The 11936-nt window shown below is 46.9% G+C and overlaps 1 protein-coding gene across 1 annotated transcript in view; it reads left to right on the top strand.

The window, feature by feature from the left end:
• Positions 1 to 11936, top strand: part of MYO1H (myosin IH) — a 35907-nt gene that overhangs the window by 21938 nt on the left and 2033 nt on the right. Inside the window, exons 15-31 of the mRNA XM_050906394.1 lie at positions 1034 to 1128; positions 1360 to 1406; positions 1631 to 1711; positions 2207 to 2312; positions 2584 to 2701; positions 2980 to 3093; positions 4079 to 4155; positions 4705 to 4773; positions 5404 to 5488; positions 6086 to 6245; positions 7152 to 7235; positions 7714 to 7807; positions 8636 to 8691; positions 9228 to 9363; positions 10101 to 10168; positions 10602 to 10699; positions 11705 to 11804. Of these exons, the coding sequence (XP_050762351.1) occupies positions 1034 to 1128; positions 1360 to 1406; positions 1631 to 1711; positions 2207 to 2312; positions 2584 to 2701; positions 2980 to 3093; positions 4079 to 4155; positions 4705 to 4773; positions 5404 to 5488; positions 6086 to 6245; positions 7152 to 7235; positions 7714 to 7807; positions 8636 to 8691; positions 9228 to 9363; positions 10101 to 10168; positions 10602 to 10699; positions 11705 to 11804 (1588 nt within the window). The remainder of the gene's footprint in view (positions 1 to 1033; positions 1129 to 1359; positions 1407 to 1630; positions 1712 to 2206; positions 2313 to 2583; positions 2702 to 2979; positions 3094 to 4078; positions 4156 to 4704; positions 4774 to 5403; positions 5489 to 6085; positions 6246 to 7151; positions 7236 to 7713; positions 7808 to 8635; positions 8692 to 9227; positions 9364 to 10100; positions 10169 to 10601; positions 10700 to 11704; positions 11805 to 11936) is intronic.

An 11936-nucleotide genomic window follows, 5' to 3' on the forward strand; every position in this document is an offset into this window, starting at 1 on the left:
TTTCAAGAGTCTGTGTTGATATGTGTGAGCTTTGGGCATGAAGAGGGAAGAAACATGCTCCTGCTCGGACCTCCCAGATGAGTGGCGTTTTGGTTAATACTCAATTTGTAGTATTGTCGGATTCAGTTTTGGTGGCAGATCAGTGTGCTGGCGCTGGGCTGTGGTGGCAGTTCCCAGCAGAAGCCTGCTGAAGGGCTTTGACTAGTCATCAATTCAGAGTCACGCTGCTGAATTGTCACCGTTTCTACATCTCTGAAGTTCATCACAGCCAAGTGGAAAATTTGTAGCCAACTTCCTTGTCACCACAATGTGCCTTAGTACTGTTCTGCCTGATTAAAAGCTTTAAATAGAAGTGCTAGAGCTACTTAACTGGGATCTGTACTTGGCGATACTCTTGGAAGGAAATGTTGATGTACTAATGTGCTGTTGTGACATGTGACTCTGCTGTTAGTGACTGCTTACAAAGCTGAAACTTAAACTGTTAAGTTGCTCTTTTGGTTTTTTCCTCTTATTCCCCCCTCCGCCCCGAGTCCTTGCTTTCTAAAATTTTCCTGCTCTTCTTGAAAATTTTGATTTCTCCTTTGCATTTGCGTTCTTGTTCTAGGGCAAAATACCTCAAACAATCCTCTCCCCCCCTCCATTTTCACTTTGAAACTGAGGAAGCTAGTGATCTTTTTCTCACGTAGGCAATGAGAATATATTTAAATGAATGTTGTAGGAGGGAATCTTAATACTTCTGGAAAGGCTGATCGTTGCCAAATGGCAATGGATAGGTTGCAGATATTTTGAGGAGTTTCTGGTAGCTGACTCCCGTTCTCCAGCACTGAATTTTGCTGTTAGCTGTTCAGAATGGACAGATAGATGATAATCTGATTGTGCGCCATAACCGTGTAGTCGGAGCCATGTTGATAGAACAGACTTCAAATAGACTCCCAGCTCTCCCACGGCTGCTTTTTGTGCAGGTGACTTTCTACAAGCTGAGGAAGCCTATTTGCTGCCTTTTCTCTTGGTGGTTTTTTTTTTTTCCCTGCAGCCGCAAGCTTGCAGACCAGAAAACACGGAAATCCATTGACTGGGTGGATTTCCGCCTCCTTCACTACGCAGGAGAAGTCACTTACTGCGCTGTTGGTGAGTGTGAACAAAGTGCCAGTCTAGAAGTTACCTGAGCTTTTAAGCCAATGTGGTAGATAACAACTTGACGTGAAGATGAATTGCAAAGTATCTGCCCTCTGAAAGTATTGTTACTTGAAAGTCTTAAACATGAATGCAGTGTGAATTTCGAGGATATAAATTTCCAGATTTTGTGTTAGTGTGTAGCCTTCAAAAAGTATTAAACCTTCTCTTTTTTTTTTTTTTTAGGATTTCTGGAGAAGAATAATGATCTCCTGTACAGAAACCTGAAAGAGGTAAGAACACAAAAAGGCTTTTATGTTACCTTGCTTGAAGGAGAGATGTTTTGCAGAAGATGTATGGAATCTCTGTAGCAAACAAGAACATATATTTCTCCTTAGCAATGTTCTTTAGGCACCTACATGCGCGTCCTTACAGCTGTGCTGCTCAAGCTTAGAAGCATCGCAGCAGGAAGAGCACGCCTGCTAAATACGGCAGCTTTTCACTTACCCTGTTTCAGGTGCTGTGCAACTCTAAAAATGGCATCATTAGAGACTGCTTTCTACTGTCAGAGCTCGACAACAGGAGGAGACCAGAGACTGTGAGTTTCCTCTTTAGTCTTAACTTTGAGTATAAACTCAACTTCCCCAGTCTTGATTTAACCACTGATCCTGTCCTTAGTCCTGAATTCAGTAGATTTTTTTTATTTTTTTTTTTTTTTGCTGGTGCTACACCCCTGCTAGCCTCCTGGTAGTTGACCAGCGATGTTGCTGAGACAGCAGCTACCAACGTGACATACCTTAGTGGTGTTATTAATGCATCCTTCTAAAACGAGCCCTGTGCCTAGCATCCAACAGTAGTTAGTTTCTGAAGGGCTGCCTTGCGTGTCCAGCTGCGTGGCAGGGGTTCAAATATTCCTGCTAAGCACTCTGTCCAGGTAACTGATGATTTAACTGTGCTTCAAGAGCTTTGTGGTACTAATGCATATGTCAGCCTTTTACTTACAGTTTCAAGATGGGCGCAGGGAACGAGTTGATTTCAATTACTGCAGCGCTTGAGTTCCAAAGCTAAGAAACTTCTTTCAATGTCGTCTTAGGTTGCAACTCAGTTCAAAAACAGTCTGACGAGCCTTATAGAAATCCTGATGTCCAAGGAGCCTTCTTATGTCCGATGTATTAAACCGAATGAGAACAAAGAGCCTGGTAAGGCATTGGGCTGAAGACACAGTTGAGATAAAGGAATGAATTGAGGCAGACTTTGTAGCTCGGTACAGCAGCTAAAATATATTTTTATATAATATATATATTATCTACAGAGAGATGATAATATATGTATTTCTTAGTTAAGCTAGCAGCGAAGTCATCACCTTGGGTAACTGTGGATTTGATTCCTTCCTTATTTGTCCCGATACATGGACAAGTGAGTGAGCTTCCATAGACAGTATTTACCAGTGGATGTGTGCTCTTACTGCAGGGAAGTTTGACGATTATCTGATCCGACATCAGGTGAAATACCTGGGCCTGATGGAGCACTTGCGGGTGAGACGAGCTGGCTTCGCATATCGGCGGAAGTATGAACTCTTCTTGCAAAGGTAAGTGGAACTGTTCTGCCCTCCAGCCAGGTAAACCTGCCCTCCCACGAGGAGGTTTGTTTAAATGTCAAGTCCCAGTGGCAGGAGATGTGGAGGTGTCAGCAGACACTCTTCTGCATCAAAGATAACCTTTGTAGGTGTCTCTTGTCTGTATCCGTTTCGACCTGCTTTGGCATCTTCTGCCTTGGATAAAGCAGTGGGAATTTGGGAGGGAGAGTTTCAGGAAGGGGTTCCTCAAACATCAAGTCATTTGTGTTGATGTCTTGCTGATGTTTCAGGTATAAATCCCTCTGTCCAGCTACCTGGCCACATTGGCATGGGCCAGCAGCTGAGGGTGTGGAGAGGCTCATCAAGCACATTGGTTACAAGCCTGAGGAATACAAATTAGGAAGGTAAGTTTTCTTTCTCTGGCTGTGATCTCTGCTGCTCAGCTGCATGGTGCTTGCCATATTTGATCCTCTGTCCTGTCTGTGACTGCTAAGCCACCATGTGGCCCTTCCCGGAGAGCTGCAAGATGTAGTGGTGTGAACGGATCCCTTTAGCTTGGCTCTTGCTTGACCATGTGAACTGGGTGGACCTGCCTGGGTCTGCAAATCTGATGGCTTCTGTTTAGTGACTTCTTTAAAACAGGCCAAAGTAACCTCACCCCAAAGGTATACAGTGCACAGGAGCAAGGAGACAGATAAAAAGCCCAGACGCATAAATTTCCTCTGTATTTTTACCTTCCTGTTTCCATGGAAGCTTGAATCCAGCTGAGTTTCTTTCATCTCTGGGTTAGGGGAGATGGGCTGCCTTGCTTCAGCTCCAGGTCTCCCTGCATGCTTGGGCAGCCAGAGGCAACTTGCCTGTCTTAGGCTTGGGTTCTTTTCTTAACTGCTTTTTGCAACCACTCCTGAACCACAGCCTTGTCCTCCCTGCTAAAGACAAGGCATGAAGCAAGGCAGGGCTCTCTAATGTTACCTTCAACCTGCGGCTATCGGAATCCATGAATTAATGTCTAGGATAGTAGCTAAGACAAGGAAACCTGTTTTCACTGGGTTTCAGCTGCTTATCCTGAGCTCCACAGCTCCTGGGAAACTTGCAGGGATCCCAGCGTTGATAATTACAAGTAGCGTAAAGGCAAAAGTCTCCACACTGCACCTTCCAGGGCACGGGGGACCTTGCGCAGTAACTGGTGGCTTGCTTCTTCCCTCTCTCTGCCACCCTTTGCCAAGCCCTTAACGCCCTTTCGGGATGTGCCAGCTAGACAAACGAAGAGTGGCTATGGAAGGAGGTGTAATTTGTCAGCGTTACAGCTAGTTGGAGGACTCTGAGCGTGGTTAGGGCAGCTGAAACGATGGCTCACTGTGAATAAGCTGTTCATGGTCTCTTTTTCAGAACCAAAATATTCATTCGGTTCCCAAAGACTCTGTTTGCTACTGAAGATGCATTTGAATTCAGAAAGAACCTGTTGGGTATGGTTCCAGTTCCCTTTATCTATATATAGACTAAGAAGCAGAGCCTGGGTGAACTGTTTCTGGGCTCCCAGTTCATGCAGCAGATGCACCATGGTGAGAGCCGAGACCCCTGGTCTGCATAGCTCTGGAGGGTCCAAGGAAAACTTAGTAATCTCTTTCCAGGGTGGGGAGAAATCACTAGCTATATTGCTTGAGTTCAAGATACATATCTCCTTTAGAGCTCCTTGGTCCTACTAGTAACTGCTGGTCCGTGTCTAGATGCACTACGTACCTTTCCCCTGGGACTGGGATACCGCCTGTCTCCTCCTAGTGTTACCTGTTTGTACCTGCTTGAAATGCATAAATGCATGGGGCTGCCTACGGGCACGTTTGCCTACACAGGCTACTTTTGGTCCTGTTGGTGGTTTTGGCACCTCTGTTCCTCGGTGATTGTGCAGGCCCTCCGGTGCCTTGGCACGTGGTGTCTGATTGCTGGGAGCACAGCTCCTGAATGCTGTGATCCTGTAGATACGAGCAATATCTCTGCTTTTTTTTTTTTTTTGCCAGTTTCAAGACTACAGGCCAAATATAAAGGATGCCTTGGAAAGAGAGAGTACAAGAAGAAGAGAGAAGCAGGTATGGGCTCTGGAATTGAGGACTCTCTTCTTAGGGCTATGCTTTCCAGTAGGAGTTGTAGCTTTGGGAGGTGATGAATCCATGTTGCTGCAGATAGCACTGGCAGCTTCCCTGCAGGGCTGTGGGTGTTGGGGTCCGATGCAGGGGACAGCTGTATGAAGAGCACTCACAGAGGTCTCTTTAGCTCCTCGCACCCTGTGCTGCTCTTGGTGTCACCCAGGCATCAGCTGTGGGAGCAGCTCTGTGCGGCGGCAGCACCCTCTGCTGTGCCTGTGGGTGTGCGTGGTCCGGGGTACCGGGGGAATTGCTCATTAACTGCTAGGGAGACAAACCCTCTTATTGCAGCGGACAGGCTGATAACTAATGCTGCAGGCTCAAAGGCCAGCTTTCTAAGATGAGCTGCTTGCTGTGTACAGTACATCACTGCCTTGACGTTGAGCTCTACAGTGCAGGTAGTGCCGGATCAACCAGTTACTATGGAGAAGAAAATGTTCTCAGCTTCTTACTGTAAAGATCAGCTGATGGGAAGAGCTGCAAAAGAGCCAGTTATAACTTCTGCTATGTGAGTTTAAAGGATAGTATGGCACAGGACCCTTGATACTAATACAAGGACGTGATTAATTCTTGCAGCTATCAAGCTGGAGGCTTGTTGGCGAGGAGTGCTGGCACGGAAGGAGGCCAAGAAGAGGACGTGGGCGGTTCAGATAATCAGGAAGTAATTGTCACTGCGTGGTAGTCGTTGGGAGGGTTGTGGGTGGCGGGTCACAGCCTGGTGATGGTCTCTGGACAATGAGTCCAGAGTACTGACAGTACAGTGAGTCAAAACCATCTCCTTCACACCCATTTCTAAGCTATTGTTGCAGTTAGGAGGACAGTTGCCAGAGGGGGTTGATCAGAAATGCCTGTCACCTCTTCAGGAATTCTCTGAGTTGCACCAATTTCTGTTGCTCTGCTAGCTTATATTGGTACAAGGGATCTCCAAACCAATCCTTTGTGTGCCTGTCTGGTCTCTTCATATGTGGGCCTCCATCTCCACTCCCTTAAACCCAGCTCCTGAATACTGCATCAGAAGTAGTGCTGATCTTCCTTTTTAACGCCAAAGGACTGTATTTTGGTCAAAAAAACTTGGAAAAAATGTTAATGTTTGGAATGTTGTAAAGCTTAAGATTTCCACTGCTGTAACGCAGGTGACAGTGTACCTGAGTTAAGGTCAATGATCTGTTAGCCTGTTGTGTGCCGTCTGTGGCTTGCCTTTCATTTCCGTTGATTTCTGAACGTAACGTGTACGTTCTGGTTTGGATATGTTCTGTAGGTTCATAAATGGCTTCATCAATCGGAAGAAACCCCTTTGCCCGGAGAACATTGAGTTTGTCCAGCTTGTGCAGTACAACTACTTGACAAAGCTCAGAGACCACGTTCCAAAAAACGTCTTGGACAAGAGCTGGCTCCAACCCCCTTCCATCCTGGAAGAGGTGAGGGTTGCCGCAGGCTTGGGGAGCGGTGAAGATGGCTTCTGTTCTGTGGTCACCTGTGTGCGTGCTTCATGTAGGAAAAGAGCAGTGATCTTCTGTTGGCTTGTCCTCTCTTCAGGCATGATGGCAGAGCTCTGGAAGACCTTGAGATCCCCTGTATTTGTAGGAGGCTGGGAGTGGGAAGAATGGTGCTGTTGCTTGAGTTTCCAAGGGAAAGGAGGGAGCCTGGTGCTTTTGTTTTAAGCAACAGAAAGGAAGATGCACTGACAGAAAAGTGAACTCATGAGCCCTATTAAAGCCAAAATTAATCCCACAATGTTTTTAAGCTTGCAGCACAGATAGACCTGTACCCTTTCATCTTGTTTGAGCTTTGGCAGGACAGGTAGCCTCAGTGCATGAATTGGACAAACTCTAATTGCTTCCAGCAGAACTCTCGTTTAGAAACAGCTGCTGACCTTTGCTGTGGCCCCTTTGATCCTGCCGGTAGCCTGGCTCGGGACCAGAGCAGATCACTCCCATGCTGGCTGTGCCCGGTGCTCGGTGGGTGAGGTGGGCCTGGGAAATTGGAAAGCTCAGGCGGAAGGTTAGGGGAAGAGCGATGCTAGTGGCACGCTACCTGTGCGGTGCCACAGTCTCGTCTGGGGGTGGCAGATGGGGTTTGCTGCTTGTAGTAACTCTAGTAATGACTCGGCTGCTTGGTGTTCTGCGTCCTTCAGCTGCTGCTGGGCATTAACCCGCTCTGGTAGCGAAGCTCTTGGGTAGGTGGGTCTCTGGGCTGGGCGAGCTCAAACGGAGTTGTGACTGGATGTTAAAAACAGCTTGCACTAGGCAAGTATTTGTTAGGACTGCAGCGGGAGCTGTTTGCACAACTTCTACTTTTTTTTTTTCTTTTTTTTTTTAATGTAGACATCTGAGATGCTACAGAAAATCTGCGTTAGGAACCTAGTAAGGAGATACTGCCGAGGCGTTACTGCTGAGAGGGAAGTGCAGGTAACTAATACGTGGAATGCCAATGTGCGAGTTAAAACACGCCGTGCACATGTGAGATCTGCTCTCTGTGAACTGTCTGAAACACAGACTGCACCTCCTGACGCACCACGGCTCCTCTCGCTGAGCAAACATTCCTGGGCCGGGAGTCAGGTGTTTGTTTCAGTGGCCCTTGCAACGTACGGTGCAGCTCTCCTACAGACACGTGGGTCCTAAACTTATGGCATTAAAACTGCACTTCATATAATTAGAAAAGATCCATAAATAAGAAAAATGTGTAGGACTGTTTAGTCCCTACTAGCCCTTTATTTGGTGTAATACAGGAGTAACCTAAAGATGTTGGAAGAAATGCAGCAGGAGTGAGGTAGATGCTGCATGAGTGAAAGGCTGGTGTTGTGCAGTAACGGTGCCTACGTTATAACTGCTGATGTTACTGACGGAGAAACTCTAAGAGGGTAAAGGCTGTTCCTTCTCGAAACAGTTACAGCAAAAAGTGGTAGCAAGTGCCGTTTTCAGAGGGAAGAAGGAGGGCTACCTGCAGAGCATAAACCAGCCTTTCGTGGACACCCGACTAAGTGAGTACGCAACAAACCCCCGAAGGACTCGGCCACGTGCTCCTTGCTCAGGAAAATTCTGTTTGACAAAACAGATTCAGTTTCTAAGAGAAATTCCCATCTGACAGAGGCGGCATCGCCTGATGCATTTGGGCCCTACCATTTGAATTCCCTTGCCCTGTTATGTCTAGTGACGCTAAACGTGGCGATCAATCTGCCAGACTTTGCTCTCAAACTGGGAGTGCCTGGAATCCCTCTTGGGACAGAGAGCCATAAATCCAAGCAAAATTCCCTGTGGGCTGGGATGGATCAGGATCCACCCTCGCTGTGCTGGATGGAGCAGGGAGGCTGAGCGGGGATGTTGCAGTGCAGCATCGCCAGCTGCAGGGATCCAGTCCTAAGGACTGGAGCTGCTGGGAAGGACTGGAGCTGCTGGGAAGGAGGGATGTAAATCCTGGGAACTCATGTAGTTGGTGTTAAGCACATAAAAGGCATGAGAAGAAAGCCTGAGTAGTGCATTGGCAGAGCCCTTCAGCTGGAGCACTGTGCAGAAGGAAAAATGCTCTGGGTGGTTCTCAGCACAAGTCCTTCTGTGCCAGGGCCTGAACCAAGCACAGACCCAAGAACAGCCAGTAACTCCCAGTATGAATTACTTGTCAGGCAGGAAGAATCACTGGAACAGGTTTAGGAGTAGCTGGAAGTGAGCACCCTCAGTTTAGAAGGGAGTGTACCAAGGGGACAAGGACTAAGGGGATGAGGACAATTAATGCAGCTCTCTGGTGCTTTGCTGGTGAGAGTGGTGGCTGTCTGTCTCCTACACTCAGTTTATCTTTCTGGTTTGCTCCTCAGAAGAGAATGATATAAACCCCAAAGTACTGCAGCTCATCCATGGTGAGAAGATCAAGGTAAGGGAAGGAGAGCTGGAGCTCAGCAGCCCTCGAACCAGCTTCACTGGAGTCCTGGAGCTGGTCGGTCACACAGACTGGGCGACCCGTGACGCCCGAGGCTGTCTTGCAGCCATGCCTATGTGGCAGGGCAGACTGATGAATAGCAGTGTAGCGAGTATTTCCTTGCTTTTAAATTGGAGACAGGTCTCCAAAATGCACCTAGACAAAAATTATTTAAGGTTCCTTTTAATAAAAGCTTAAAAAGCATCACTCACCCTGTTCAGGCTGTAATGGGCAGAAGTGCAGGTGTGTGCACTGCACTTCCCATGGTTATGGCATAGAGGGCACAGGTAAACCATCTTTTCTCAAAGCGTGATTCTGCTATCTGAATTTCCAAGTAATAAAGAAACCAGATCGTTGTAAGCGGAGGTTGGCAGCAGCTGTCGTGAGCTGGGATCTGCAGCTCCACGGTGCAGCGCTGCTCCTTGCTGAACCGCTTCCAGCGCCGGACCCTGCCGTAGCGAGAAACGCTGATACCAGCTCGTTGTTTTCAGTATGTGACCCCCGTGATAAAATATGACAGGAACGGGTTCAAAGCACGAGACCGGCTACTTGTTCTGACCCAGTCCTCGGCGTATGTGGTGGAAATGGCCAAGATCAAGCAGAAAATAGACTATGCTACTCTGAAAGGTAATGGTGGAAGTCGGTGTGGGACTTCCCTTTCTGCCAGTGACCCTGGGGGTGGAAAGATGAACTTCTGAAACGTGGTCTTTCAAAGATATTTGAAGCAATGATCTACCTGAGAACGCTTTTTCCCGGGGATGGATAAAGGGCCTGTGTGTCAGCATGCAGTTCCTTGAAGTATAGATTATGAGTAAGAGGACACAGTTATTTGAAATACTTAAATGCAGGAGGTCATCACTTTCTGCAGAAATAGAGGGGAGAGAAAAAAGCTCCAAACCTCCCCTACCCCATTTTGTGGGTATTTTTTAATCCTGCCATTGTCTGAACTACAGTCCAGGGGTAGAATATATACTTTCCCCCCTCCTGCCTTGCCAAAACAAAGGTAGCATGGAAAGGTACGGAGCAAACAACTAATGCACTGTATTTAAATAGCCACTGTTGGAACTGCGTTATGGACAAGTGGATGACAGATAAAGTGATCTTCAGAAGGTATTTTGAAAACTTGGATTAATTCTTCAAAGCAGTAGCTCTGTTGCATTTTGCCCCAAGTAGGGGGATATACTTTCTTCACACTTAGTAAGGTACAGAGCCCCCCTTCAGGAATGCGACTTCTTTCTGTAAAACGAGTCAGGGCTGGGGTCGCTGCCCCTGCGGGAACAGCACCCTCATGCTGGGAAGGCGATGATGGTGGTGTGCAACTCTCTTTGGTAGTTTTTCCTCTAATTCTTGGATATCTTTTGAAGGTATTTCCACCAGTAACCTGAGCGATGGGATTGTAGTCATTCATGTGCCTGAGGACAACAAACAGAAGGTAGAAAACTGTAATGTAGCTACTGCGAGCTTGTGGTTAGAAGCAAGGTCTTGTGCTGACACTTCTAATATCTTCCTATGGAAATACTGGGATTATGCAATTACTGATGGTTACTAATTCTGTAATCAGATAGACCTTTACATTCTGCCTGTTTCATCATGAAAGCTTTCACTTTCCTTTTTTTTTAAGAGCTAAAGTTGCTATAAATCCTAAATAGTCCCTGGAAAGGGTGTTTAACAAACTAAACTTGTAGATGACTGTTGTAACTGCTGTGTAGTTACCGGTCACTTCTGCACAGCAGTCACTACTCTAGCATTAGAAAGGAGTTTCTCTGAATGCACAGCTGCTGCGTGCCTTACGTGCTGGGGCGATGCCAGATGACTTTATGCCTCTTTATTTTGGTTTGTTGTTTTTTTTGTTTGTTTGTTTCCAGGGAGATGTGATACTTCAGTGCGAGCATATCTTTGAGACGGTTACTAAACTCTGCATGCTGGCCAATAAGCAAAACCTTGTTAAAGTTGTGCAGGGAAGGTAAGGAAGGAAGTTGAATGGGTAGTTTTGTGCAGGTTTGTATTTTCTAGAAGAACCTGCTTCAAAAACTTTTAGGCCTGGACCTACTTAGGTCAAAACTATGAACACCACCCCAGCAGACAGCGCCTGCCCTAAGCTGATTAAGTCTGTCGCAGTAGCGCGGGGTTTTTTTCACGGCTTCCTTTCACAGGCGCAGGGGCAACAAGATGGGATGCACTGGAACAAGAAAATATAGTAAAAATCATTACAACCTTTTTCCCACACTAATGAAGCTTGCTTCTGTGCTGGTTGTGTGTGTTCCACCTTGCTAGGTGTGCTGCTCTGCCCGAAGAGCTGCCCGGGACCCACCTGCCTAAAACCCAAACTCGTTTATAGGTGACTGTACTTTAAAACCACTTTTGTCAGGCTTCTGCTGATGTGACCTGGGCGTGAGGTTGTGGGTTTAGTGGTTTCACAACAGATCTCATTAGCACCAGCTCTGAGGAAAGCCTGCTGGGCTGAGCCTGTGGGTCACTTTAGGATAAATGCCTCTCTCCCTAAAAGATCGAGAAGGCCCTGAAATGGGATTGCTGAGCGCAGGAACCTTCTCAGTCACGCCACCAAGCTAATGGCAGGTGGATGCAGTCTGTCTCTCAAATCTCCACATGAATTGAAACTGGCATATGAAACCTGTACTTCTGCTCCAGCTTTTCTCTCTGGCCTTTGCATTTCAATTGTAATTAGATTCTGTGTGTTCAGTGGCTTTCTCCAGGTCAGATCTGCTTATCTTCTAGCACTTAATTGCACCAGGGAAATTCAAATGCCTGGACCAGGCAGGCATGCTCCATTCATCAAACCCGTCTGGGTTGTGTGGTATAATGCAATTGTTTAGGAAATTTACCTAAGCTGGAGGGCTCTGATCTTCTAATCTAACGAGATTTGCCAAGGGAACAGAAATAAAGGGGGCTTAGAGTAAAGCCTATTGCGAGGAAAGCACCTAATGACTAATTCTGTCTGTATTTGCAGTCTTCAGTTTCGCATTGGCTCTGGGAAGGAAGGGACGATGGTGTTTACCGTTGGGCAGGAGCCTCAGGTCTTCAAAGCCAAAAATGGACAACTAACAGTGGTAAGGCCTCATCTAAGCACTGGGAATATGCCTTGTGCTTTCTCCTTTGATGCTCAACCCCTGTAGAGAGCACAGCTAAGTTCTAGCAAGTGCCCTTTGTGCGAGTTCAGGAGGACTTGATTCCTCTTACAG

Source organism: Gymnogyps californianus, chromosome 16 (genome assembly GCF_018139145.2).
Source record: "Gymnogyps californianus isolate 813 chromosome 16, ASM1813914v2, whole genome shotgun sequence".
Taxonomy (NCBI): Eukaryota; Metazoa; Chordata; class Aves; order Accipitriformes; family Cathartidae; genus Gymnogyps; species Gymnogyps californianus.